Source organism: Aptenodytes patagonicus, chromosome 5 (assembly GCF_965638725.1).
Source record: "Aptenodytes patagonicus chromosome 5, bAptPat1.pri.cur, whole genome shotgun sequence".
NCBI classification, from domain to species: domain Eukaryota; kingdom Metazoa; phylum Chordata; class Aves; order Sphenisciformes; family Spheniscidae; genus Aptenodytes; species Aptenodytes patagonicus.
This window is the reverse complement of record NC_134953.1, coordinates 78,444,096-78,470,730: the sequence shown is the minus strand read 5'-3', so window position 1 is coordinate 78,470,730 and position 26,635 is coordinate 78,444,096. Positions and strand designations below refer to the sequence as shown.

At 39.6% G+C, this 26,635-nt stretch overlaps 1 protein-coding gene across 1 annotated transcript in view; it reads right to left on the bottom strand.

Annotated features, from left to right (window-relative positions):
• Positions 1–2,795: 2,795 nt before the first annotated feature.
• Positions 2,796–26,635, bottom strand: part of PALMD (palmdelphin) — a 57,071-nt gene continuing 33,231 nt past the window's right edge. The window contains exons 4-9 of the mRNA XM_076337814.1: positions 21,089–21,219; positions 11,530–11,644; positions 10,616–10,649; positions 10,419–10,529; positions 8,572–9,669; positions 2,796–4,366 (exon numbers count right to left, since the gene is read on the bottom strand). Coding sequence (XP_076193929.1) covers positions 4,323–4,366; positions 8,572–9,669; positions 10,419–10,529; positions 10,616–10,649; positions 11,530–11,644; positions 21,089–21,219 — 1,533 coding nt within the window. The 3' untranslated portion in view covers positions 2,796–4,322. The remainder of the gene's footprint in view (positions 4,367–8,571; positions 9,670–10,418; positions 10,530–10,615; positions 10,650–11,529; positions 11,645–21,088; positions 21,220–26,635) is intronic.

The following is a 26,635-nucleotide window of genomic DNA, read 5'->3' as shown; positions in this document are numbered from 1 at the left end:
AACATTAGCATATTTCTTTTTGGGTTCTTCTAGACAGGCAAATGCTCCCAGTCAAGTAGAAACTTGTGATCAGTCTCACAAGTAGTTTACTGTTTTGATTGAGTTGTTAGGTGCAGCCTCCAAATACTGGTCATCTGCTCTTGACTTAACTACAAACCATGTTTCTTGCATATGTTTTGAATGAAAACTAACTCGTGCAAATAGCTCAAATGCAATAGAATTCACTGCTACTTTTGCTTTACTTGAAATAATTTTTTTGCTAGCTGACATGCAGGCTGCAGAATGAACTAAGAAAAGGTGTGCTTTGTTTCTCTTCCTTACGCTGAACGCTACACTGTTTTCTGTTTTGTCAAAAATCACAAGATGGGGAGACTTCATATTCAGTGTAATCATGCCCGTGTTTTTCCCTTACCCGGCTTTGGGAAGGCTAGAGATTGCCTGCCTTTTGTTTCCCATCACGGTTTGTAACACTACGTGGCGCTCTTGCTCAAATAACAGCATTTTTATTTCACTTGCTTTCTTTAATCTGTCAGTGAGAGGGAGGCATGTAAAGGATGTCCAAAACAGGAAGTGTTCCTAGATGAGCTAATAAAAAAAATTTCTCAAGCTTTGTTAAGAAACTCGATCTTTAAATTCAAGCCATTTCATACAGATAGACATTATGGAATGGATGTTTACTTGATGTCTATGCTTAAGCTTTTGTTTGAATGGTTACGGCCTGTTTTCTTTTGTCATGTGTCTAAACTGTGCTCTATGTGGGTACATGCCTTTCCAAACAACTTAAGATGAATGGCAATCATCGAGAAAAAAACTGCAATCTTCTGCATTTCAATGCAGAAGTTAATATCTTGGTGATTTTAGACCTTCAGTGCAGGCTGAAGTAAGAAAGACTCCAAGTGAATAGAAGGCTAAGAGGGATGATCTAGTAATTCTGAGAAATTCTTTGCTCACATCAGTCTGATCCCAGCTTCTCTAAGGGGTATGTGTGAAGGGGGCAGCTGTTGCATTCACTTACCTGAGGGAGTGGCACAGCAGAATCGGCACAGGACAAGTGCTTCAGAACATGCTTGGTACCATCTGTTTTAGCTCATACGTGAGCTAATTCAACCACTGTATAGCTTCTGCTGGTCTTCCTTGCGCTGTGCAAAAGTGACTTTACATATTGCAAACCACAAAAGCTGAACATCTGTGTCACACGGAACCAGGTATCTATGATAGGCTGGACAAATGATACTGCACTAAGAGGGACTCCAGCTTTGGCTTTGTTTCAGAGAGACTTTTGTCTTGCTGGACCCTAGAAATCGTTTGGCTTTAATGATGAATTGGAATTTTGCATGGCATCTGTACTGATGTGAGGGGAAAAAAAAAAGATTTGCCGCCTTATAATTCTGTTCTTGTTGATACGGGATGTGGGAAAGCTCTGGGCTGCAGCACTCATGATGAACATCCCTGCTTCCCAGAAGCACACAGCTCTTGAATGCTCCATTTTGTGTCTCTGTTCCTCTAGATTAATGATGTGATATCCATGCTGCTACATAGCTAGTGTATTAGTGTGGGACAGTTCAGATTCATCTGGCACAAACAGAATAGTTTTAATATATGTGACATCAGAACTGCCACATGGCAAAGCAGAGATCTGCTGAGCCCGGTATTGTCTCCAGAAGTGGTAGTAATGAGTGCTTAGAGCAAGAGACATAACAAGACTGCAGTGGTATTTTCTCTTTCCAGCAAGATCTGCTTGCTACTTGCCAAAATCTGTGCAAGGTTGTCCTAAACTAGAAACTGCAGCTGGACCATGAATTTTTGTAGTGATTGAATTTTATCTATGAAGTATGCAATGAATTAATAAAAAAAATCTGTTAATGTTTTTCCCTCCCATTTAATTAGTCAGCATGAGAAAGTGCTGCTTGTTTTTGTTTTAAGCCTGCTTCTTGATGCCATTGTTTAATGACCTGTATTTTGTTTTTTACCTTCCTGCCTTTATCACAGTTCTCTAGGCCTCTCATGTCTGTGCCTGTCTCTTCCCCTGTATGACTGCTGCTGTGTTTAGCCATTTTGCACTTCTGATAATCTTCATTACCCTTCTCTATTTGTCTCTTCAGAGATGGGGTGACCAAACTCTACTCAAGTTGTAAATATGAAGTGCTATGCCACAGTTGTATTTTGATTTGTTTTCCATGCCTTCCCTAGTGAGTCCTAAAGCTCTCTTCATTTTCATGGCTTCTGAGCATGGAGTTGATATTTTCAGAGGACTATCTAAAATAATGCCAAGGTGTTTTACTTCCTAGCCAAGAGGTTCATAACACCAACTTAACAGCTATTTCTCGTGCTGTGTGAGGTTAAGGTTATTTCTATTTTTTTACATTACTTTTCATGTATTGGTAGTGAATTTCACCTGTAGATTTACTATGCATTCCCTATTGTGAAGTCTTTTTAGTCCTTTGTCTCTTAAACTATGAATAATACTACGTTGGCAGCAGCATTTTTGCCCCCTTTTCCAGATCATTTAAGTTTAATAGCATGGAGTATTGGGGAAGGCAGGGGATGAGTGTCCATAGCAATCTACCCCTGTTACAAAAACTGCTCATGACTACTTCATATCATTCTCCTACTTTCTCACTTTTTGGTGTATCCTGTTAAGAACCTTCGAGAAGATGTTTTAAAAAAAAAAAAAAAAAAAAAGAGTTGAAGGTAGCTCCCTCTGCTGCTCTCAGAACCAACAAATAACGGAAGAAACGTAAGGGGGAAAAACCCACTATAAAAAAACAAACAAAAAACCCATGATAAGACATAGAGAAAGTGTAATATAGTTCAATTTATTTGTTCTTATCTACTATTCCAGTCTCCAGGTAACCATCTCTGACAAGTCCTAGAATTTGAGATTATTACCCACTTCAGACTGGGAGCCACCCAGTGTTTAGAGGCTACAAGTCAGCTGATTACTACCATCGTGCCTCAGTATGAGGTAGTAGCTTCAGTTTCCTGCTTTGAAATGAGGAAGACCAGCAAAAAAGTTAAGGGTTTTTTGCTGGTGCATAATTTGAGTCAGCTATACTAGAATAACACAACCTGAGCTTTATCTGTTTAGTGATTCAAACTAAGCTAAGACCTAGCAAAATAAAGCTATCATACTGATTTGAATATAAGGATGTAGTGCTGCGAGGCACTTTTTCCCTGCAAGAACTATGTGCTGGAAAAATCTGACTTCTGATTTTTTTCTAGGTGTAATTGTACTTTATGGCTGCTTTAAGGGCCCTTGGCTCCTCCCTCATGCGGAAAGAATTAACCTGTTCCTTGGTGGGAGGCTTAGACCTTGCTGGAGAGCTGTGCCCAGCAGTGGCTGCACCTGTAACAGACCTTCTGTTGCAGCTGCAGGACAAGACATTGGCAACTCAGTATTTCTGATGGGAGGCTTGCATTAATTTTAGCTCCCTGGCTAACTGAAACCTGTATACTAAGCAGTATTTTTTTTTTTTTTTGATGGACAGGCACTGCCTGTCTGGCAACCAGTTTCCTGAAAAAGCAGGGCTTTCCGAGCAAGCTAGGAGGTGAAAGCTTGCTTGGGATGTCAGGCTGTTCATAGTGTTAGGCACAGGATCGATCTGTGAGGTTATGGGTGGGCAGCATGTATGTGGCATGGGGAAGGGAGCAGGGTCTGAGAATGGCTATACTGTCATACAGAAAATAGAAGGGTGGGTGGACTGCGGAGCTCTAGAAGGTAGCTAAATATTTAAATGCTGACTTTACTTTTTTTGGTTTGTTTTGCTGTCACTTAAAAAGGAATGCTTTAAACTTTGGCCGAGGTGGTATGCTTGAAAACCAGCTTTTATATTTACATTTCTTCCTGCTCCTATCTCTTATGTTTAGTTTTTCAATAACCAATGCTTTTACCAGAAAAATGCTGGGACGGCATTTTCAATCAAAATCAGGTAGATTGGCACACTTTGAAGTGAAAAAATGTCCTGTGAAGATCCGTGGAGATGGGTGTTTATCTGCTCTGTGTGTATAGCAACACCATATTCCTGATTGTGGGAACAGGTACGCACGTGTCTTCATACTTGGATATACACTGCATTTATGGTCTTAGGTAACTTTCCACTACTTTCAGCAAAATCCAGGATATGATTTGTGTGTATGTGGCAGTTGGTCAAATCTAAAGGTCTGTTAAAGTCCATTGGATTATGCAGAGGGCAAAATAACCCAGATGCATAAAACGGAGGAGCAAAACAAGCATTATGATCCAAAAAACGTTAGTTGAAGAAACTCTTCTTAGCTTTATTCTGCTTTGAGTAGCAAATTCTACTTCCATGTCATTACAGCTGTTAAATCACCTTTTTCCCCAGCTTTGCCATTCTCATCCTCAGAGCTGAAAAAAGAAAACAAAGCCGTTGCATTTCAAGACTAACTTTCTATTTCTGATGCTAAATATCCTTATTTAGAAAAATGAAGAATACACGTACCTCCGGTGGTTAATCCAGCAGAATAAGCATTGTTTTAGTGTTATAAAAAGAAATCAGTAGAAGGCATTAGTTCTGGTAATTTTGCAATAAAGCGAGTACATTAAGAAATTACTCCATTATCACTATTTGAAAATTAGCACAGCTCTTTTCCAACTGTTTTGTTTCTGTTACCTTCACTAATGCGTTGCAGACAGATGGTATTGTCCTTGACTAGATGCTGACAGATTAAAAGGATGCATGAATAATTAAACAAACTCTTTGTTTAAACTAAACTCCTCAGTGGGAACTATAACTGTTTGGAAGCCTTTTTCTTTTGTGTTGATGTTCACAGAAAACTTTCCTTTCTTCCTGGTGTAGTGAGTCAGAGTGGGATTTAGTCATGTTCCTGATTTGAGTCTGACGGAGTAACAGTATCTGTATAAACATCGGTATGGCTATTGTCTGTAACTGGGTATAATGTGGGTTAGTTTGAAAGTGACAGTGCAGGGCAGATGATTAAATGTTAAAGTTATTTTTAGAACAGCAATACAATGCTGCTGTTTGATATGTAAGAGCCTCCCACCACCGTGTAGTTGATCTGAGAATGCAGTGGGAATAATCTCCAGCCCTCTGACCTGTTAGTTTGAAGAGTCACCCAAAATAGCATGTCTCGTTCCTCCATCCTGTATATAACTCTGTACTGAGAGACAGGGCGTCAAAGCAGCTGTTTACTTGATTTATGCATGTCAGCAAATGTCCAACTCGAGTTATGTTTTGAATGCTGAAGTTGTTGCAAATCATAGAAGCATCTGAGTGTAACTTTATATTATAGGGCCACTGATGTTAAGCTTAGCTCTTACAAAGACCCTGTGTACTGTTTGCAGACCAAGGAATTCTGAAGGATTCAAGTCCTGGTTGTGGTTTCAGAGAACAATCAGTCTGATGCTTCACTTATAGCCAACAGTCCATTTTTGTCTTGCTCTATGCGTTACAGAAACAGATGGCATGCATGAATATTTCTCTATTAAAGTTTTGTAGTACGTTACTTTCTTCAACGCAAATGGAGCTAAGTCCCTGCTGTGTTTTTTGAAGGTTGCACAGCTTCCAGTGGTAAGGAAAAAAATTAGCTCATCTAGACTACCTGCCAAAAGCCTTGGACCTTCATGTCCCATGAGAGCCTGTTCCACACTGTCAGTAGGTTTTACTGCCTATTCAGCTTCAGTTTTTCCTTTCCTTATTCATTCCACTATGTCTAGCCTTTGTTCCCCCCCAAGGACTTTTAATTTCCCTAATGAGTATTGAATCTTCAAAACGGTTTGCACGCTAATTCATTTGACTGAAATTTAAAGAAGAAAATAAGCTCTAATAATGAGAAACACTGGTGTCCAAATTATAGCATTGTCATCCTTCTCTCTGTATGGTTTTTCTGAGGGCACGTGTTTTGAGATGTTGGTTCCCCACCAAGCTCATGGGGAAAGGAACATTGCTCCTATATGGAAAACGGTATGTCCTACATGTCTGTCAGTTTGGGGGCATGCTGATATTTCTCTATATAGATGGGCACATGGAACAATTCCTCTGCCTCCTAGTTGTCCTTGGCCATCGCTAATTTTTTCAGTAACTTGCTCTGAAGGTTCATTTCTTCCCAAAGCAAGATTGTTACGTAAAGGACGGTCTCCCTGGTCTGTCCTGTGCTTCCTTGCTTCCCATTCTCTTTCAGAGAGTCCTCAGTGCCTGTTTAATGTTCAAATACTGCAGTTGCCTCCCAAAGCTTTCATTTCAGAGAGGATTATTTTTTCTGTTGTATGGTTTGTTGTTTTAGTAATGAATGATGAGGTACCAAAAATAGTTTTGACTCCTCTCTTTTCACTGGTGGTGTTCAGTGTGAACCTGCTAGGCTGGACATCAGTGGCTGCTTTGAAAACAATTTATTTCTCTAAGAAACAGCTCTGTGTAATGCATTGTTCTAGATTTAAGAGGCCTTCCTGGTTTTGTTTCCTTTTTAGAAGTTGCAGTAGGATTACAGGACTGCTTGGGAAAAATTGAGTCACTTCCTGGCTTTTTCCACTGATCAAAATGTCCCAGGGAGTGGCAATAAATAGGTGGAGGGGTAAAGAGGAATATGGCTTAGTTCCAAATTCTGCTGGGCACTTAAGACACTCATTTGGAGGCAGTGCTGACTGTTGGGGTGTATTTTTAAGGCAGTTGCCAAACTGCTTTTAATTTAATTGGGACCAGTTTTTTCCTAATTGGCTATTTTGTCCTTGGAATATTTGTAAGTAAATGGGTGAGACCAAATACAGATTAACAGAACAGATTCTCAAACGTCTTTGCTAGATTTACACTTATCCCCCTTCCCTGAAAGTCAGTGTTTGTTTTCCACTAACCTCAAAAGAGAGAGAACCCAGATTGTTCGGAGAGTGTCTATGAGTGGCAGGGGAAAACGAAGACGTTTTCAGATGCTTCTTTCAGGAGACAAAAATAAGCAAAGATTGTTACAGAGGTGCTCAGCTTACATCTCATGGCCTGCATATGGCCCACCCGAACGGTACTGCCAGCTCATAGTTACTTCTTGGAAACCTCTTTCCCAGGATCTGTTTGGGAGCACCCACGGAGCAGGCTGTAGGATGAATGAACTGTTTCAGTAGCAACCAGCGGGTGGGTGGGTGAGTGTCGCTTCTCCATTAGATGCATATGTGATGGGGGAATTAAAGGACCATCCTCAAAATACAATGGGCTGGAGCAGTTGCTGGAGTGGTTTATCTTGCCTGTACCAGCTACTTCTGCTTTTAGTTGCTGCCATAAGAGTTGCTGGCAGCAGCCTTTGGTCCTGGAGGATGCAGGGAAGGGCACAGATGGCAGGATTGGTGCTTGAGAGAAGCTAAGGTCCTCTCAAGTGATAGAAAAGTACAGTGGCCTCATTGATCAGAAAGGCTGGGCAGCACTGCTGGAATATTTCAGGCTCTTGCATGCATGACTGCATGAGGCTGATACTGCTATAAACTGAGTGTGTTACTTACTGAACAGCTCTTCCCAATCAGCGCATACTGTTGCAAAAATACCTGAAACTCCTTATGCGATCCAATGACCACCCTCTCTCCTGGCTTTACCTGTATTGTAAAGAAATGCTGGGCTGCCAATGCAGCTTTAGGCAGGGCCCAAACCTACATTTTTGCTGCCAAATTGCAAAGTTATTCAGAATATGGTCTGGAAGAGGAGCAGGGAGAGAACGTGGGATCAGGAGCCCTGATCTTCCTATAATTCAAGCCCAGTGTTCTTTCCTTGAAGTGGAATGTGATTGCTGTCTGAAATCTGCTGCTCTGTAAATATGCTTAAATGCAGTTTAATTGTATGTGTTAAAGTGCAATAAAATAATAAAGAAGAGCTTTCCGTGTTTCTGGAAGATCCTGCTATTGTTCTTTCAATCTCTTATTATAAAACTTTAGAGTAAGAAATAGACACCTTGAGTATTAATAGAATATAAAAAATGTTAAATAACACTATGAACTACCACATGTAGTGATGAAAACTGTCTAATTGTATTTCAGAGGCTATAAAAATATCTAACTCGGGTTAACAAAACAATGTTAAAACTTGCATAAACGTTGTCAAGGCAAGGTTGGCAATGCTGATTCCAGAAAAATGCAAAGTAAAGCTGGTTATTAAACAGCCTTTCTGATTTAAGGAGCAATTTGGATTATCTAGGAAGTAGTTAGAATGCAGATAGGCACAAAAACATTCCAGTGAGGAGACAGTGTTAAGAAGCAATGCTGTTAGTTACCTGGTAGAAATGAAAACTAATTCTGCTAATTGAGGTAGCATTAATGGAACTTTTAATTGTCACTTGAAAGAGAACCACTTTTAATCTTTGAAGGTTACAGAATGGCCTTTCTGAGATTATTTTCCAAATTTTGATGTGGTAACTAGTGCATTGCTGAAGATGAAATAATTCAACAGTACCAAAATGCAGATTGGTGTTTGTTAACAAACAAGAGGAAAGAAATGATTAGTAATTGCAAATTAGTCCATGAAACAATCCAAATAGTAAAGTGGAACAGTTGCTAGTGGATAAGAGTGGTATCAGTTTGCTACATGAGCGAACAGCAGTGACATGATTTTCCTTTTCTGTTACCTGTTAGTGAGGGATCTTCAGTACCGTCTCCAGATACCTGGCCGTGAAGATGAGCACGGTGTGTTGGTGAGCTTAAGTGTTCCTCTTGTTCTCGCAGGGAGATGGAATTTTTGTGGGGTACCTTGTTCAGGCTCGTGCCCGGACCACTCACAGGGTTTGTCTGTGGGATTTCTATGATTTTCCTGCTTGGTGGCTGATAAACTTGACTATAGCGGCCTACGGGATGATACGCTGGTTTCTCAGATTTGCTGTCATCTTCATCATCATCATCAATGATAACTAATTCTGCACGGATAACCCCATCGTATCGTGACAACTTTTGGTCTGCTTCTGCATCGTCATCATCAACGTGCTGATAACCCATGAAAATCATTGTTACTGGTTCCGAATCATCCACGTAACATGGTACAGCTTGGACAATGCTGTATTGAACATCTTCCTCATCTTGAGGTGCGGGGGATGTTTCATTAAGATGGCAGGGACTTAAAAACCTTGTCTCATTATGTCTTTCTCTTGTATTCTGGTAAGGTTTTAATTCCTCATGCGCAGGTTTTCTTTCATCATTATGTATCATCCTGTTCTCAGGATTAGTATACGCTTTCTTCTCTGAATGGGAAAGTACTGGAGAGGGAGACTTTGGCTGTATTGCCTTTGGAAGATCAAGCCCATTCTCTTTACGTTGCTGCATAAAGGGCTCTGTTTTGGAGGAGAATTCTGTCTGATGATTGCTAAATCCATTCACCTCTCTTTTGTGAACGTCTTCCAGTTTTGGTCCAGGGGCTAATTTATCTTTCTGAGGAGTAACTGGCCTGCAAAATTTGTTTGCAAACACAGGCTCATGATACTCCGTGGGAGACTGGGAATTTTTTTCAGTTGCCTGCCGTAGCAGGTCCTCTACCTCAACAGGAGCAAGTTCATCCATCCCATTTTGTGTTGTGCTGCCATTTGAGGACACCGCATAGACTGACTTCCTGCCATCGTCATAGACTTTAATTCCTGTCTCTTTAAACTCCTTTGAGGGAAGAGGTATTGTTGATAACACTGTGTTTTCTCCTGTCTTCATGTCTTTTTCAACTTTAATTTCCATGGCAAACAATGCTGTTGAAAGAAACAAGTGCTTAAACTGATAATGCAGTAGCTGCAAGAAATATTATAGAAGAATTCTGACAGTTATAGAGAACGACTGTCAGGATGAATTATCAAATATGTACGATTATCACATACATAACCAATAAACTGGATTCTCATTTTGAATGCTCCTTCCATCCTGTCAAAACTTGAAGTGGAAAAAAATAGTTTTGTTTGCATCTAGTTCTGTGAGGGAAAAATAAGCTGTTGAGGAGCCAGTTTTCATTACATGATTGACTGGGAAAGCCAGATTTAACCTTGGCCCCTGGTGTTGTGCTGGGCAGCAGCAGTTGAAAGAGCTCAATGTGCTACAAGAGTAGAGAGTCTTGGGTGCTTGGAACGGTTAGGAGCCTTTGTAGTAGTTGGGAAATAACCAGATTACTGCTGGCTGCCCAGTAGGTGTAAGTGCAGATAGAAAATGTGAAATGTATGATATGAAGGGAGGAACTACTTAAAGTTACACCGGGTAGAGAAACAAAGTGCTGGAAAGAAGTGTCAATGTTGAAAACACTTGATCCTTATTCTCAATGGCACATACCTTGCACCAGTGTCCCACCTCTCAGTTTTGTTGACCTCACTTTATAACGTAATGCACCTTAAATGAGAATAACATTGTCCCATATCTGTAATGTTTATCCTTCCCTGCAGGTGTATTAGATTCAATGTATAGGAAGTCTTTGCACATATGGACACCCTTTGGAGTTACTAACAAGCAGTACCTCTTCTCTTTTCTTCATCATCGGTGGCAGCATGTGCTGTGCTTTTCAGTGCGGAAGGCCTGAAATACTTGGGAAGGTCAGGTATGCTGGTGTATATGTAGTCTGCTGCCTCTGAGTAAAGATCCACAAAGCATTTAGTATGTTTTCACTGACTTCCATAAGAAACTTTTTCAAAATTTTTTTTTGACTAAACATACCTTTTTCAACTCCTGCTTTTTCAGTCTTCACAGACTAGGAAAGAGAACCATTAACAACAAATGTGATTAGTCAGTTTTAAGATGTTAACTAGACAGTGCTTTGCTTTACCTGATAGTTTTAACTTTTTGTGTGCACGGCTTTATACTGAGAAGGGGCTAAAAGTGGAACCTGTTCAGTTGAAGCATGGCAAGGGAGAAAGTGAAATTTTTCTGGTCTTTTTTTGCCAATATGATTCCAAGTCACACAGGGAAGGACAGGATGTTACAAAGGGTTAATCAGTGACACAGCCTCACACTGTGGCCCAAGCTGGTTGGCTTCAAAGATTTTTTCAAAGGCTCTACTTAGGCTTTCCAGTTGTGCTTATGTCCCTGCGTATCTTTAGAGAGAGTGTGTGTGTGTAAAAACAACTGGAGAACTGAAGTTTAGTTTCATCGCTATATTTTTGAGATGGTTTAAGATGATTTTCAAATATCAAAATGACCTTTTGACCAAGACTAATGACTGATAATATTAAGTCATGTTTCACTATAACCTCTTTCGGGGACTTGGGGGAAAGCATGATGCAGCTTAGCTGGGCACATCACCTGAAGGAGTATGAATATGTCAGTGTCTGTACCCACTCTGTACCCGGTATGTCTGCCTCTGGCTGAGATGCAAAGTTGCTGGTTGGTGTCAGTGGCAGTGCTATTCTTTTTGAGATGTGCTACGATAGGAATTGCTCCCCCACCCCCATAAACAAGCAAATGGAGACATTTGGGCACTTGAACAGTATAACATCTTGACCCTCTTGTATTTGAACTACTGTCACTTTAGATAAAAGCTCATGACCACTCACAGGATCCGGCTAGTTCCCCTTTCCCTGGTTATTATGATGGAGTAATGAATTCTACTGCTGCAGTAATTTGGCACTAACCTTTATTATGTCTTCTGTTGTTTTCTCAACAGACTTAAGTTTCTTTAAAATTGCTTCTTCCTTAGCTGAGACTTCCATTTCCTCTCTTTCCAGAGCCTCGATTTCCTTCTCCAGTCTGCAATCACAATTCCCTTTGATTTAATACCAGGCAGAGAACAGCATTGCAGATTCAATACACTGTGAATATGGACATTAATGGGGCTGCTTCTACTTACCCTGACAAATTTTGCTCTAATATGAGATCGTCTTATAATTTCACATGCATCAGGAAATGGTATTCTAATTTATTTTTTTTAAATGTACCTGCCATAGGTTCCTTCTGAATCTACTTTGAAAACAGTGGCTGAAATTAACTTATTTTTCAGGAGGGAATAGATAAGTAATATAGGGCCCCACAGCATTTCCTCATCTCTAAGCAAATTTTCTCTCCTACATTGTCTCAAGAAATGTGATTACTCCCTTGTAATTAAGATGTAGGAATGTAGTATACAGACAGCAGGGTTATGACTTTGTTTGTCTCTTAATTTTGTATGTGTACACATGATGAAAAGCAGCAAATTCTTTTGTTGTAAGAAAGTCAGAAGAATGTTCTTGTAACTGGTAGTACTTAAAGGGCTAGAGTACATCACCTCATGCGCTTTATTTTAATATATGTAGCCAAACCGTATTCAGGAGGATGCCCCGTGGAGGAAAGTTCTAGTCAATCTACAACTAGAAGCTACAATTCCAGAAGAACCACCTCTATCAATAGAAATCAAATTGCATTTGTATTTCTGAAGGGTAGAACAGGTATCACTTTTTGATAAAATAGCAATGGCATTTGCAAGTACTGTTTGTAGATAAAACAGCTCTTAACTAATTTTCTAATATGAAAATTAATACAGCTAGAAATCATAATAGTGATGTGCTTTGCAGGCTACTTTTATGAAGTGATAACTTCATAATTGTGTGGATTTTTGAAAAGTGAGCAACCTGCATAGTGGGAGGATGCTCAAGAGACTAAAGTCTGAAGCTTTGTTGTTTTCCAGTCTGTCTGGGATTGAGAATGAAGAATTTACAAATGCCCAGGATGATGAAGGGGCTTTCTGAGGGGGGTGTGTGTGTGTTCAGCTCCAAGATGCCAAGACAGTTCTCCATGGTTTTGCATGTGTGAACGTGGGTTCTGGGATTTAAAAGTTCTTTGCTTTGGTAAAGCAGGTGTAACAGTGCTTGACTGACAGCCTGAAGCTTGATTCTTCAGGGGAAAAAAGTCTTGATTAAAAATGCAAGATATTGCTGATGTGGGGTGGGTGTTATTGTAGTGCTCCTGATAGACTAGACCAGAGCTTGCGTAGCTACAGACTTAAAAATACGAGTAAGTTTTAAGGGCTCCTCTCTGGGGCTGTGTACTAAGGCTTTCACAGACATACATGTGTCCTTTTTAGTCACTCGTCGGCATTTTGCGTACTTAATTCTCTGGGAAAAGTGCTGAAATCTTGTTTCTGGAAAGCATTCCTTTTCAGCAGAACAGCAGTCATGTAGGACGCACTGGTTCAACGCACCTAGGACAAGCAGCTGGGAAGGTTAATGTTTGCAGTGTTTGCTCAAGTAATACCCTCACAAGTATTACCAATGAATTTGCAAGAGAAAACTGGGCAGTTTGCGTAGGTGTGATACATGTTGCATCAGGCGCTAAGAGCAGTCACTTTCTAAGATTGCAATTAGATGAGATTTCCAACACTAAGAAACAATTTTTAAGTGTCTGTTTATTAGAGGAGGATCCTTGATTGTACCCAGGTCTGGTCAGTGAGAGCTTTGTTTTACAAAGCTGACAAGCCTACCTCTTATGAATACCAAATATACTAACTTTCATATTCTCTAAGACAGCAGGATATTCAGCAATTGCCTTATCTCTGTCAGATTTTAGCAGTGCAAACCAGAATTATCTTGCCATTTAAGACTTGGCTGATGGGCTATTTTCTTAAAAAACCTTTATTGTTATGTAAAAGGGAGATTGAAGCTCAGCAGTCAAAATTTCTTTTGGGCTATTGCCTTCTGCTGTAGGTTTGTACATTATTTAAAAGGGGTCACAGCTCCCTTTCCCTCCCCTTTTTGTTATATGTTAAATCTATGTTATATGGTTTCTTGCATGTTAAAGCTGAGTACAATGTTTAAGGCATCTTTTTCCTAATTAGAGTTTTTATTTTCTTAGCACTAAGATGTTTGATGAAACACTTCTAGACTGAAAGGTCCAGGATAAAATATCTAGTCTCTATGTATGAGAGAGAGGGAGAAAGCTATGCCTGGTTAAAGCACACCTCTAAGGTAAAGTATCTCAGTCAAATTCTTTTCTCTGGTGACTAAGGCAGTGATTTAAGCAGGTGTCCCGTATCCTAATTTTTTTCCTCTTTTCTAGTTAGACTGTTCCTTTCTGCAAAAGTGCATATGTGTTGGGTTTTAGATAGAAATTTGCCTTATTAGCCTAATAGTTGGGAAGTCACTTTTCCATGAAGACCTAGAATCAAGCCCAGATTTAACTCTGAACTGGGACTTGAACTGGATGTCTCATGCTGTAGGTGAGCGCCATATAGCTTCAAGTCTCCTCATTCATCTACCTTTTTTGGGGGGATCATTTTTGGAAGAAATTCTTCTAACTTAGAGGAAAAGGCAAAAGCAAATTTCAAAACCTTCCATATTTGAGTGAAATATGTCTCCCATTGTTTTTGAATCCATGTCAGAAATTGGTGACTGTAGACTTAAGGCAACTGCAACTGATGTCACTAGTTGCTGAGATCAGTCAGAATAGTTACAACTAGAGGATCTGAGCCAAAGTTACAAATGGAGTAATGATGACCTACAACCCTGATAGAAAAAAATTTTTATGTTTTGACTTATTCTATAGTATGTACTAGGATCCACGATATTACACAAAGTCAGCATTAATAATAGAAACCTGTCCTCCCTTTAAAGTAAACAGTCCAGAGAAGTTGAATGCAGGCTGGCAGAGAAACATTATTTATCTCCTTCTATGTGACTGCTTGAGGAGTCTGAATAACACCGTGGCTCTTGCCCTATTTAAACTCAGATTTGTAGAGCTACAATAATAGGATACTATGTGGACTTTTATCTGTTAGTGAGACTATCCTCTTTTTTGAAACACAAAGCTATCACAGACCTCAGAACTGAGATGTGAAGCAAAATGCGTTCAGGATGAAAGTAAAAGCTAAAAAAAACCTTAAAAGCAGCTAACACTTCGGACCTGAGCTCTGCAAGATGCCCTTAGGACCCTGCTCAAAGGTACTGATTATAGTGCTAAAATTTAAAAATTTTATAATGAGGGAGATGAATATTCTTGGAGGGCTATAAAAGAAACTGATGCAATGACCATGTGCCATATTTCTGCACTTCTTGCAGCATAGTATTTGTTTAATATATTGAAATGTTGTATTTTTATGAGACTTGATTGCAATATTATCATAATGCAAAAATTAATCATTAAAAGCTCACAGAAGCATAATGAACTGAAGAATCATTAACCTTTACTATGGGTTTATTTCAGTCTGGACTCTAAACACTCCTAGACACACAGGTGGAAGAGGAGGAAGAAAAATTCTGGAAAGGTATTAAAAAAAAAAGAAAGAAAAAGGGGGGGGTGTGGGGAGAGAGAAGAAGAAAACACAACCCCAAATAAATCAAAGATAATAAACTCCATATAGTTATCTGGGAGATCAAGAAAAGTATTACTTAAGTTTATATATGCTCTCACACCGGTACCAACACCCACTTCATATGGTAATTAAGAGGACTGATTCAGTGCTCAGTGGGGTTAGGGAAAAATTCTCATACCCATGTAATGGGAATTGCATCTAGACCTTAAGTATGTCTTTTGTGCTCATACTTGCATATAGACAGATTTAATGATTTATTTTCAGAGGATGTTGTGAGTGTGCACGCTGGAATTTGTTGAAAGGAAACTTTTAAAAGATGCAATCTGTATAGTTCAAAGAAATCTTAGTCCTTTTGACTTTGTGCAGTTGAAAAGTTAGGCCAGAGTCTTTCTGGTGTGTTTAAATCTTTAGAAACTTCTAAATCAATGAAATTTTTATGAAGTTACATCACAGTTTGTATTTGTCTTGAAAGGGTCTAGCAGCCACGCTAGCAATTATAAGAAACTATCTTTTGACGGTGCTGCTGTGTTTTGTAGAGAAATGGAAGTATGACATAGCAACCATATTAAATCAATCCTTTGGATATTTGTCCTTCTCTCCTTGAGTAGCATTCATTATTTGAGAGAGGAAAATAAGTAGTATGGAGGTGTGGATGAAAGAGGGAACCTTAGAAGCCGAGATACTAAATTGGAGGTTTCTCTGCCAAAGTAGTAGCTGAATTAAGAAATTCTACAGAGTATACCTGACTGCTGCTGGCCACCAGCTAATTTGCTGGGGTTGGCACCACTGCCACCCCAGAAGAAAAATAAACAGCTTAAGAATGGAAAGCAGATAGGAGGATACCACCCTGGAGAATACCAGACAGAGAGGAAAAGGCAGTTTAGCAAGTCCTCACATGTCTTGAGGCGAGTCAAAGGCTTTAGCAGCTCTGGAGTCCATGTAGGCTTAGCCTGCCTTCATGTATCACATTACAAACCACTGAATAGACCTTAGTTAACTATGATGTTGTTTGTGCATTTTTAAGTATGTTGTTTAGCAACTAATTCCATCAAGAATGAGCACTATTTGCTGAAAATTAAATGAGAAAATGGGACTCCTAATTCTTCATTCAGCTTGTACCCTGACCAAGGACATGCTCACTTGGCTCACTGTAACCTCTAACAGGTAAAGAGGGTGAATAGGACAGATAATGTAAATGTTGTTTTTGTCTGTAACCAGAGTGTTCAGCCCTTTGGCTGCAAGGCGGTTCAGGCCACTCGCTGTTCACTGTTTTATTGTTGATACAAAGAATGGAACTCTTCCTTTTATCAAAAAATGCTCAAATCCAAACTGATTAGCAGATATACACTAGCTCTATTCGACACCCGAGTGAAGAATGTTTCAAAACAGAAGTCCTGTTTAGGAGGGTGATGGAAAGGCCCATGCCACTGCTGGAAATAATCTGCCTACAATTGCAATTGTCCTCTCAGCAGAAAGCAACAAAGACTGGTCTAAGGGTATTCAAAAAGTCTTTCAAGTGATTCAGATTTTTTTAACTGATGATAAAACCCATACAGAATAATCATCAGAGTGGACAGAATCTATCTGAATCAAGTGAAGTTTAATAATCAGATGCCCAGAAGAAAGAATTCTACTGAGCTTCTCAATAATATATCTTACTGCTACTGCATGACATGTGTCTACATGATCAGTTTAGCAATCTTTGATTTACAGGGCAGGTCAAAGGTATGACTTCACATATATGCAGTCAAGCAAGCTTTTGTTAGCTTGGGTGCTATCTATGGCATAGCAAAAGCACTGTGCAGGTACTGTAGGGTGCATATTTTGTGCTTTTTAGTGGATTTTGTTCACACTGAACTCCGTATTACTAGGTTTCTGTATCGCTGCTGGCTGGTTTGAAACTGGGCTGGGTATGTCTAAACAAAATGTAATGATATCTGGAAGGCAGCATGGATGTTTCTCTAAGGGCCTTTGCTAGACAGCTATTGAGGAGTGGTAGGAAGTATAACTTATAGCAAAAGATGCTTGATGTGAATAAACCTGCTTAAATTCCTAGTTCAGAGGGAAGTTCCCACATGACTCCAGGTATGTTCTGCCTCCATTCTCCGTCTGTAAAATCAAATGTCCGTGTCTGAGTCGCCTGTGTATCATGAAGATAAAAGCTGCCAAAGACTCTAAGGTGTGTAGATTGTTTGGTTATGAGAGTAAGTATATCAGTAATGAAAATAGTTCTTTTGATATCAAGGCCTTACAAACCTCTAAACTGTCTTTAGAACTTCAGGAATGGTGAATTAAGTCTTCTTAATTTAGGGTGCCTCAGGAATGTAATTAGGAGCATTTCTGTACTGATTTTCATTTCTAGAATGCATTATAGCTGTGAAGTTGTTATTGTGAGAGTGAAGGCAGCGTGTCGTTTTGTGTTATACTTTCTTTGTCTGTTAATCTTTTCATTTTATGCTGATGTAATTTGTCTGATTCATTTCGCTACAAATAAATCTGAAGTATTTCAGATGTACGTCAAGAAGTAGGAATCATTTTAGGGAGGAAGCAATTTGGTGGAGCTTCATTGACGGTTGGACTCGATGGTCTTAGAGGTCTTTTCCAACCTTAATGATTCTATGATTCCATGATTCACAGGAGAAGGTCACAGGCAGGAAAAGTTAGTTGGTAACACTGGTATTAACAGCAAATGGCTGTGGGAATACTTAGTTCACCATGAAAAAAATCAATTGCTATGAAAGAGCAACTTATATAAAAATAAAAGAGGAACCATTCACAGATTCCGTTAAGCAAGTGTAGTAGAACAAATAGCCTTATATTCTTGGAGAAAGAATAATATTTTTAATAAGAGGAGAAAAGCCATCAACTACAATAAAATGTTTATTGCAGTTTTTTCCACTGTAGTGCTTACAGTTGCAAGTAAACTTACTTCATTTCATTTTCATCAGCATTTAAATTGCTGGTTTATGGTCAGAATATCGGCCATCTAGATATACAAACATTACTTGTGCTTGTAATTAACTGAATCTGGAACTATGTAGGAAAAGAATTCATACCTAATACATTTCTCCTAAATGCAGGCATATGAATAGAAACTATTAAAAAACAAACAAAAAGCAAAAAAAAAACCCAAACCAAAAACAACACCACAAAATAAACCTGTCATCCCTGCATCCCGCCTACATGGGAAAGGAATTCTAAAATGGATTTTCTTGTACATGCTGAATGTTAACCAAGTCTCTGGCAAAAATTCTAGTTGGAAGGTAACAGGCACATTTCTGTAGTTAGGTTGTTACAGGCTCAGGCATAGATCAAGTGTACGAGCTGAGGAACCTCCGCCTTGTTTGGTATAATGTGTGTGCTTTTGGTTACGTGATGCAGTACTAAATGTGCAGTCTTCCCATTCACAGTGTATCTGCATCTAGTCCTTGTAATTATCAAAAAATAAAGACGGGCTGAGATGTTACTCCAGGATCCATGTTGTGATTTAAGAAAGCAATTGGGGACAAATGATGTGTTTGGCACTTTCATTTCTCCTTCCTTAAAGCACAAATGCACATAGAAATCTTCCTTTAAATGCCTATGAGCATTTTTTAGAAGACCTGGAAGCTTCTAATTCAGAGATAAACTTTAAAATTTGTAACTCCTTGTCAACTTTTGGATCCAATCTAGAATTAAAGCAGAGGGAATATCCCTCTGTAATGCTAATTTACCTACATGAATTAAAGGAGTTTTTCAGGTTTGAAACTCCAGTTGGATTACTGTTCTACTATTTGTAATAGCGATAAATTCTAGTCATGCTAAAAAAAAAGTTTATAAGGCTGTATTCAGAGAAGTAAAGCTCACTATGTGTGTTTACTTTTGGTCTCTGAGGAAATAAAAATTAAGGCCACTGAGCTGATGACAAGTTCAGGACAATAATTACAAAAACAGTATCAAAAGACTTTACAACTGTAGTTACATACGCCAGGATTCTGCGAGACATGGAAATGACATTACGTATGTGAATAATCAGCCCTATTTGCTGAAATCTCTCTGAACTAGTATTGTAGGAAGGCTTCTAAGTCCTAATCCTGCATTCCAGGTCTTCCCAGGGATAGGACAGGAGGGACCTGCTGCCAGTGTTGCTGTGAGATAGCTCAATTACAATGCCTCAGGTGCAGAAAACCCTAAAGGTATGTTATGAGATGACAGACTAGATTTAGACACTGGAGATACAGTACACTTCCTGCTAAAATATTTCACTGTTTTTAAGGCAGTTAGTATGTCAGGAGTTCAGTAGCTTTCCTTTTTAGTGGCATAGACATTCAGGGACCTCCACTATAATAGCATTGCTTGTTCTTTACTTGGGTGTTGTCAAATGAATTGGAAACAGTGTAGATGTAGGTTATGTCAGGAGAATAAAAGCATCCTTTTGCCAACATAGCCACACACCAAATCTAGTTCTTGACTTTGTTCTGAGACTTAAAAAAAAAAAAAATGTTTTAAAGTTCTCCCATCACCAAATTTCTTAGGGCATAAAGGAGATCTCGGCTAAACCTCCAGCTCTTACTCAGTCGACTTTGAAAATCTAGTCTATCCTCCCAGTGCTTGGAGAATGGCTGAACTTCCAGTGGGCTGGTGGGGAGCTACATGCTCAGTGCAACTTCCCTGTTGGTCCTGAGCCAGTCCTTCCCCACCTTGGTCTCTTTCCTGGTGATCACACTGTCGTAGGGACCCCTCTTGCATGTCTTTAATCACAACCTGCTGGGATGTTTTTAGAGCACACTGTCTACCTCCTACCATTGCAACAAAGAATTCCACAGAGGTGTGTGAAAAGCTGTTCTGTTGAGAAAAGTGCTTTCAAGCAAAAAGTCACCATAATTATAAGACATACCAGCACTAGGCTGCTGCCTGTCAGCCAAGAGAATTATCGTTTGTGTCAGAGAGATGGAGTAAGGAGGGAAGTGGGTGGTAGATAACCGGAGGAGGTAATCTTGGTGACAACTTTGCCAAAAGAGTGTGTGTAGGAGGACAGAGGAGGAAGAGGAAAGTATGGAGGAAGATGCTTTTGAACGGAAATAAAGGAAGAAGCCTCAAAAAAGGATGATGAAACTTTCCAGAATCTAAAAAAACAGGAACACTTCATCTTTTCTGTGGGTGCTAATGGGTAGTACCAGTCAGTATGCCTGGAGCCAGGGAAGGAGCTGATTGTGTACAGAGCCCTGTGGTATGTGGGAAAGGTTAACTGCAGCTAACAAGCACCTAGAATCATGTCCATAGTAAATAAAGGAGTCGTATGTGAGACAGTGTATGCAGTTTGATGTTAGCCATATGTGGTAGGGAGGCACTAGGCAATGAGACTTGTAGGAACATCTCTAATAAAAGGTAGAAAAAGGCCTATGCTATAACAGGCTTCTGGGAATAAATTGAGGACAAAACAGCATGGAAGATAAGTGAAAACGAAGCAAGTGATACTAATGGGTCTAGGCAGCTTGTACTGTTCTAAAGTGCTGTGTTATGGTAGAAGTCAGGTATTAAAGGCTGCACAGGACCTAGTGAAACTGAAGAACTTTTAAAACTATTTACCGTTATTTTGAAATTCTGATTCAACAATTGCTATCTCAGAGTAAAACCCATATACTGTGGCTTACATCTATTGAGTATAGCATGAAAGGGGTGTCTGGAATTAGAGAAACAAATATTCTGCAAGATATTTATTGTGCAGTCTGATAAAATTCACAGTATGGAAGCTTGCGTTGTGTATTCTCTAATTCTAGCTGACCAGAAAACATAACGGAGATTGCTTTACTCTCTGTATCAAACTGCGTATGTGTAGCCCTTGCTGAAATTTTAATCTTTTACAAAATAAGGTAGGACTTTTAAGAAGGGACCATTTTAACCCAGACAGAAGGGCAGGGGTACTACCCTACCTGAAAATGTCTTGTTCCAGCTCATGAGTCCGTTGTTGGTCTTCCCGATTCTGCTTTTGCATTTCTTCTTGCTCTTTTGGAGTGAGAGAGCTAAGGCCATCCAAGAGCCATTTTTCTCGCAAGGCCTTTTTCTGATGGGGAAAAATACAGGCAAGTAAGTGTACTTTAAAAGTTAGGCTATTCAATCACTTACAATATTTGTCTTGATGCCATAGGCGTGATCTGCATTCTTGTGCTGTATCTAGCATAAGGAAACCTGACAGCGGTGAGTGCCACTGAAAGAAATACTAAAAAACATTTGTGTTTTGAGATTGACTTAAAACCAAACTCATTAAGAACAATGTCCCATTTTATTAGTCCACCCAACAAATAGGTAGAGGATGTCAGTTGCTACCTGTAACAGATTAATATTTATAAGTGGATCTGGTGGTGGTTTGTCTTCAATAAAGCAAAACAGTTGTATCAAAGCGTACATATTACAGACTCAGGCAAAAGGCCCTAGTCAGAAGTGCTATAGTTTTATTTCAATAGCCCTGATTTCTGGGGTCATGGCATTGCATAAATTCTGGGAGGGGGTATAAAAGGTGAAATGTTTCTATAAATAAGGTTGTATAGGGGAAGAGATCTCTAGGGACCTAGTGATGCAATGTTATCTCTGGAGTTTACGAGGAACTTGGGTAATTATGGTAGTGAACTCGCATTTCATCTGGTAAGGGTGTGTGGGGTAAGAGTGGGACTGAAGAGGTGGAGCGTGGGTTGCTGATGTCTGGTTAGTGTTTCAGCAGACCTGCTACCTGTTTAGAACTGCTGTTGTAGGGGCGATCCAGGGCTTATGTATTTAGGTCCTGACCTGTTTAGTGCCTGTGGAGTTCTTTCTGTACAGTAGTGCCTTTATAAATGGGTGTATTGCATGTGTACAGGTGAGTGGATCTCTCAGCTGTGTTTTCAAATTTGAAAAATATGGCTGTACGCACTGATTGCTTCCTACAGCTGCTTTACAATATGAAAGGTGGCATCTGAAAGTCATCAGAGCTCTGTGAAATATTCCTGGTGGGGAAAAAAAATATTCATGCAGATAAGTTCGTATTTGCAGGCAAGAGGTTGTAAACCATGCAAACTTTCTTGCGCTCTTTTTACTCCCTTCAGTCTAACTCAGGAATATAAAACCTGTTGCTGCCTTGGGGAAGAAGTGGGAGTCAGGACTCCTTAGGAAAACGTTTTCAACAGGGGAAAAAAAGCATGCATATAAGGTTTTTAATTAACCATGTATTTTCCATTTGTAATTTAGATTCCTTGAGCTGTCTGATTTCCATATTATGTTTTTTTTGGTTTTTCCCGATATAGTTTCATGAATTGTAGGATGTGGATGAAGATTAAATTGGATTTTGACTACTGCTGCTTTGAGGCAGAGCTGTGCCCAGCACTGGTGAGAAGGTGCATTAACCTCAGTGCTGCTTGCAGTGGCTGTTGGAATCCCTGCCCGCATCCTGCGTGTTGAGTCACTTAAACTGTTGCTTCCTACACTTTTCTGTTTACTGTGTACTTTACATGAGGCTATTACTGAGGCCCAACTGATGGAGGAGGGTGCATGTAGGACCTGATCGCAGTTAAATGCAATTTTCAACTTGCTTGAAGTGTGACATACATGATGTGATAGCAACTGTGGTTAAAGCAGGCTTCTTGGGAATTCTGTGGCACTCCACAGTACTATTTTTTTTTTTTTTTTTTTTGGTGGAACATAGGAGCAGTGTTTACAGTTGCCTTAGCCCTGCAGCGGGACAGTATTCTCTCTCTCAACACTGTATCCTAGGAAATCTGTGGGAAACAAGGGCTGCTCAAGACTGATGTCCTGAGCCTTGACTCCTGATGTAGGATCACTTGGTAGCACTTCCTTGCAGTTGTGTCTTAGCCTCAAATGAAATAAATGTGGATTTTAATAGAATGGTTTTACCTGAACTGGTAGATGCATGTAGTCTCATGTTGGCACAACTCTTATTGACCACAAAATACTGTTTTTTCAAGTTGGAGGGAACACAGTTATTAATTCCCTTTCAATCAAGCTGTTCAGATTTTAGTGATAAGTAGGGCTCCTAGAAAAGTGAGATTTTAACCCTGGCTGGAACTGAATTAGTCTAGTACTGCTGTCTCCAAAAATAAATCTATAATTCCTTGTGAGAATTACAGTGGGGCTGGCACTGTAGACCTCAGAAACTGATAACACCCATTGAAACCAACAAAAGCTTCATGTACATATAGGGTTAGGCCCAAGAAAACAGAATCCCTAAATACAGGCATAACACAATAGTGTTATTTTTGCCTTTTCCTAGAATAGCTTGCTGTTGCTCCCAACTAAATGCCATGTAATCTTTTTAATTTAATTAGCCACTTTTGAAAGAATGACGTATTGTGTAGTTTGGAAACAGCCTTTGAACAACAAACTGTTTCAAGGCGGCTCCACTGAGGCATCCGCACAAGCCAGTGCAGCAGCAGCTGCTTTGGGCTTGGTTCTTTCTGCCGTCTAGCATTTCCTTCTGCTGTAAAGCATCTCTAGCTCAGTACTAGGCTGTGCATGTTATAGCACTTACACGAAAGCACTTTCATTTTGCATTAGGCTCGGTACGTTAAGGGAAAGGAAGACTTATACATTGTGATGTGGTAAGACGCTGGGAATGGACAGAGTGCTGGAAAGCAATCACTTTCTTTTGTGAGTTTACGGTCACATCAGGAGTACTGTGACAATATTCTGCAAATTCTGTGAAAAAATGTCCTACGTGTGTTCCAAGTATAACTCCACTGTAATATCCTTAACAAGGCTGGACTAACACTGAAAGATTCACCCTTCCCTGGAAGACACAGGTGTTTTGAGTTTGTGGATCTTGCTCTCCCAGTGGTATGGCAGTTCACCTTATGGAATGTTGGGGGAGGCATAAACCATTTTTGCAGTTTTCACAGAAGATGTAGTTCAACACTGTTAACTCCTGGAATAAGGAGGTGTGTGACTAGCACCTACAAGGCAGCGCTAATGGAGTTCAGGCATGTCAGAAACCAAAATCTTAATAAGCTAAACTAGAAAAGCTCTTGGAAAGTACATGCAAATCAGTGCTGACTGACTACGCTTTTCAAGCAACTCTGGTCCTTTCCCTTGTTGCCACAGTGAGAAGGATTCCAGGCAGGAGGAAGAATTAGTTGCTGGTGCATCTAAAATTACTTGAGGATGAAATTTTCCTTGTACCTTCACTAGCAGCCCCCATTACCCCTTGCAGTTCCATGAAGCCCTATCCACACAGGTGTCTATTTGCTTGCATGTCCTCTACTTCATGTGGTAGAGGTGCACGTGTAGGGAATAAATATTCCTTCTCCAGTATGGTTCTACCAGATAACTAAGACCTGTCATGATACCTCATCTGCCTCTTTATAGTAAGAAGTTAGCTTGGGGACAGCAAACAAAGTCATTGGGAAGCCAGAGCCGATTCCTACTTACAAAAAGGAAGTCTTAAAAAAAAAAACCAAAACACCACCCAAAAACCCCCACAAAACAAAACAACCTTTTAATAAACCTGTTGCTAAGGGTTATAAATAGGAATGAAGGACAAAATGAGGAACATCTATGTGACAGTGAGATTTACTAACCTGCAATAGTTTCCTAAGGGACAGGTGCAAGTTATGTTGAATAGGTCATGGAGCTCTAGATTTCACCATGCATAACTGCTAGGAGTATAAATGAGTGAAATCAACCTGACTCGCTAGGGAAATGAGCCCTCAATAAAATTTACAGAAGTGCCTAAATGTTTTAGAAGTCTAAATCTGTTTTGAAGTGATTTCTGCACTAGATTCTTGTGGTGTTTGACTCCATTGAAATACCTGAATTAGTCTGAAGCATAAATGTTCATTAAAAGACAAGGCTTCTAGGGCATCAAGCAGAGGATGTTCATATAGTAACGTTGCATCTGATATTAGGGGCCTGTGTTAGTACTTAGTTGGAAAAAGTAGTCTCTGTTTTGGGTGCTCCAAATAGTTAATGACGTGTATGTATTTATACACCATACATATATATATTTTTATGTATGCTTGATCCCTCTTTGCCAAGTGAATCATTTCCTCTACAGATCCTTGATTTGCCTCATGTGCAATATGACTGATTTTAATTTAAAAAACTTTTCTGTATGATAGCTGTGTGATTTTTCATAGAACAGGCAAACAAATTGCATCCTCTGTCCTCTTCCAAAGGAAGAGCACTTCAGTAATATTTTTCCAGGAGTGTTTTGGCTTCTGTAAAATTCCATAAAACATCTTCAGAGTAAGTGCAAGGTGGCTTTTTGTTTTCTTAACTTTTTAACTCTGTGGTACCTATTAATGTTAGCTGAAGGCACATACTAAATCTGTACTGCCCTAGGACTCTGTCTGCACACAGCAGTAGTGAGGATTAGCTGGTTGTCTAGGACAGATCAGTTTATCCTTCTTAAAAGAAGGGCAAAAGAGTCATTCTGAATTTATAGGCACGGCAACTTGAAACATAAATTGCAGTACTCCATGTAACCATGTACTAAGATGGAGGAAGACGGTCACATGTTTGCTGCTCATTAGTTACAGGACTTGGAAAAGATATTTCCCTCTCTTTTAGGCAAGACATTGCACAATTGGTCAAGCCTGTCCTTATGGTCACTACCTTCCAATAACACCTAAGCCTGGGTGACTTTTGTGTTGGCTTGCCTGGCGCAGTGAACTGGTTTATCATAACTTCTTATTTTTTTTGGCTTGACACAAAAGAAGAGGGTGGATGAAACCCAGGATCAGGTGTCTGTTTTGAAGAGGAGTCTGTTTTAAATATGCTTCTCCCACATTTGCTCAAGGAGACACGCCACGCTCCCGGTATTGTATTCAACATATCTTTCTTGAAACTGTTTATCTACTCACATAATTAAAAAGGTATGTAAAATACCAAGTCTTGCATATTTCTAGAAGCATAGATTTTTGTCTCATCTCCCTAAATGACGTGTACTGCCAAACTGCAATAGACATTTAAAGAGTGGTGGTGGTAGGTAGAAATCGCTGCAATTTCAAGTGTCTACAGAGGTGGATCTTTTGGTTTCTTAGTAATTTGGACTTTGTAATCCTGAGTTTACGAGGCCATATTTCAGGACAATATTTGCAGCATTTAGGCTTTTTTTTAAAAAATATACAAAGAAATAGCATTAAACCATTAAACAAGCTGACAAAAGGCTATAGCTAAATAAAAATAGGCTGTTTCTTTTTCCAGAAAAAAGTGCAATTAAACCTCATGATTGTGCTGCACCCCATACCAAGTGAGGTTGCTGTAGTGGAATTAAGGAGTGAACACACCCAGTCTGAAATGTGAGGCTTAATTTTCAGCTGTGAGTTATTCCTGGTTATGATCTCATTTTATGCCATGAAAGTAATCAAATAACATTAGCTCCTGAGTGTAATTTTTTTCAGAGGGTGATGCTTATTAAAGTCAAATGGAGTCCTGGCAAGACTCCAAAAAGCTGTGAAAATTTGACAGTAAAAGCACGACTTAAATGCATGAAG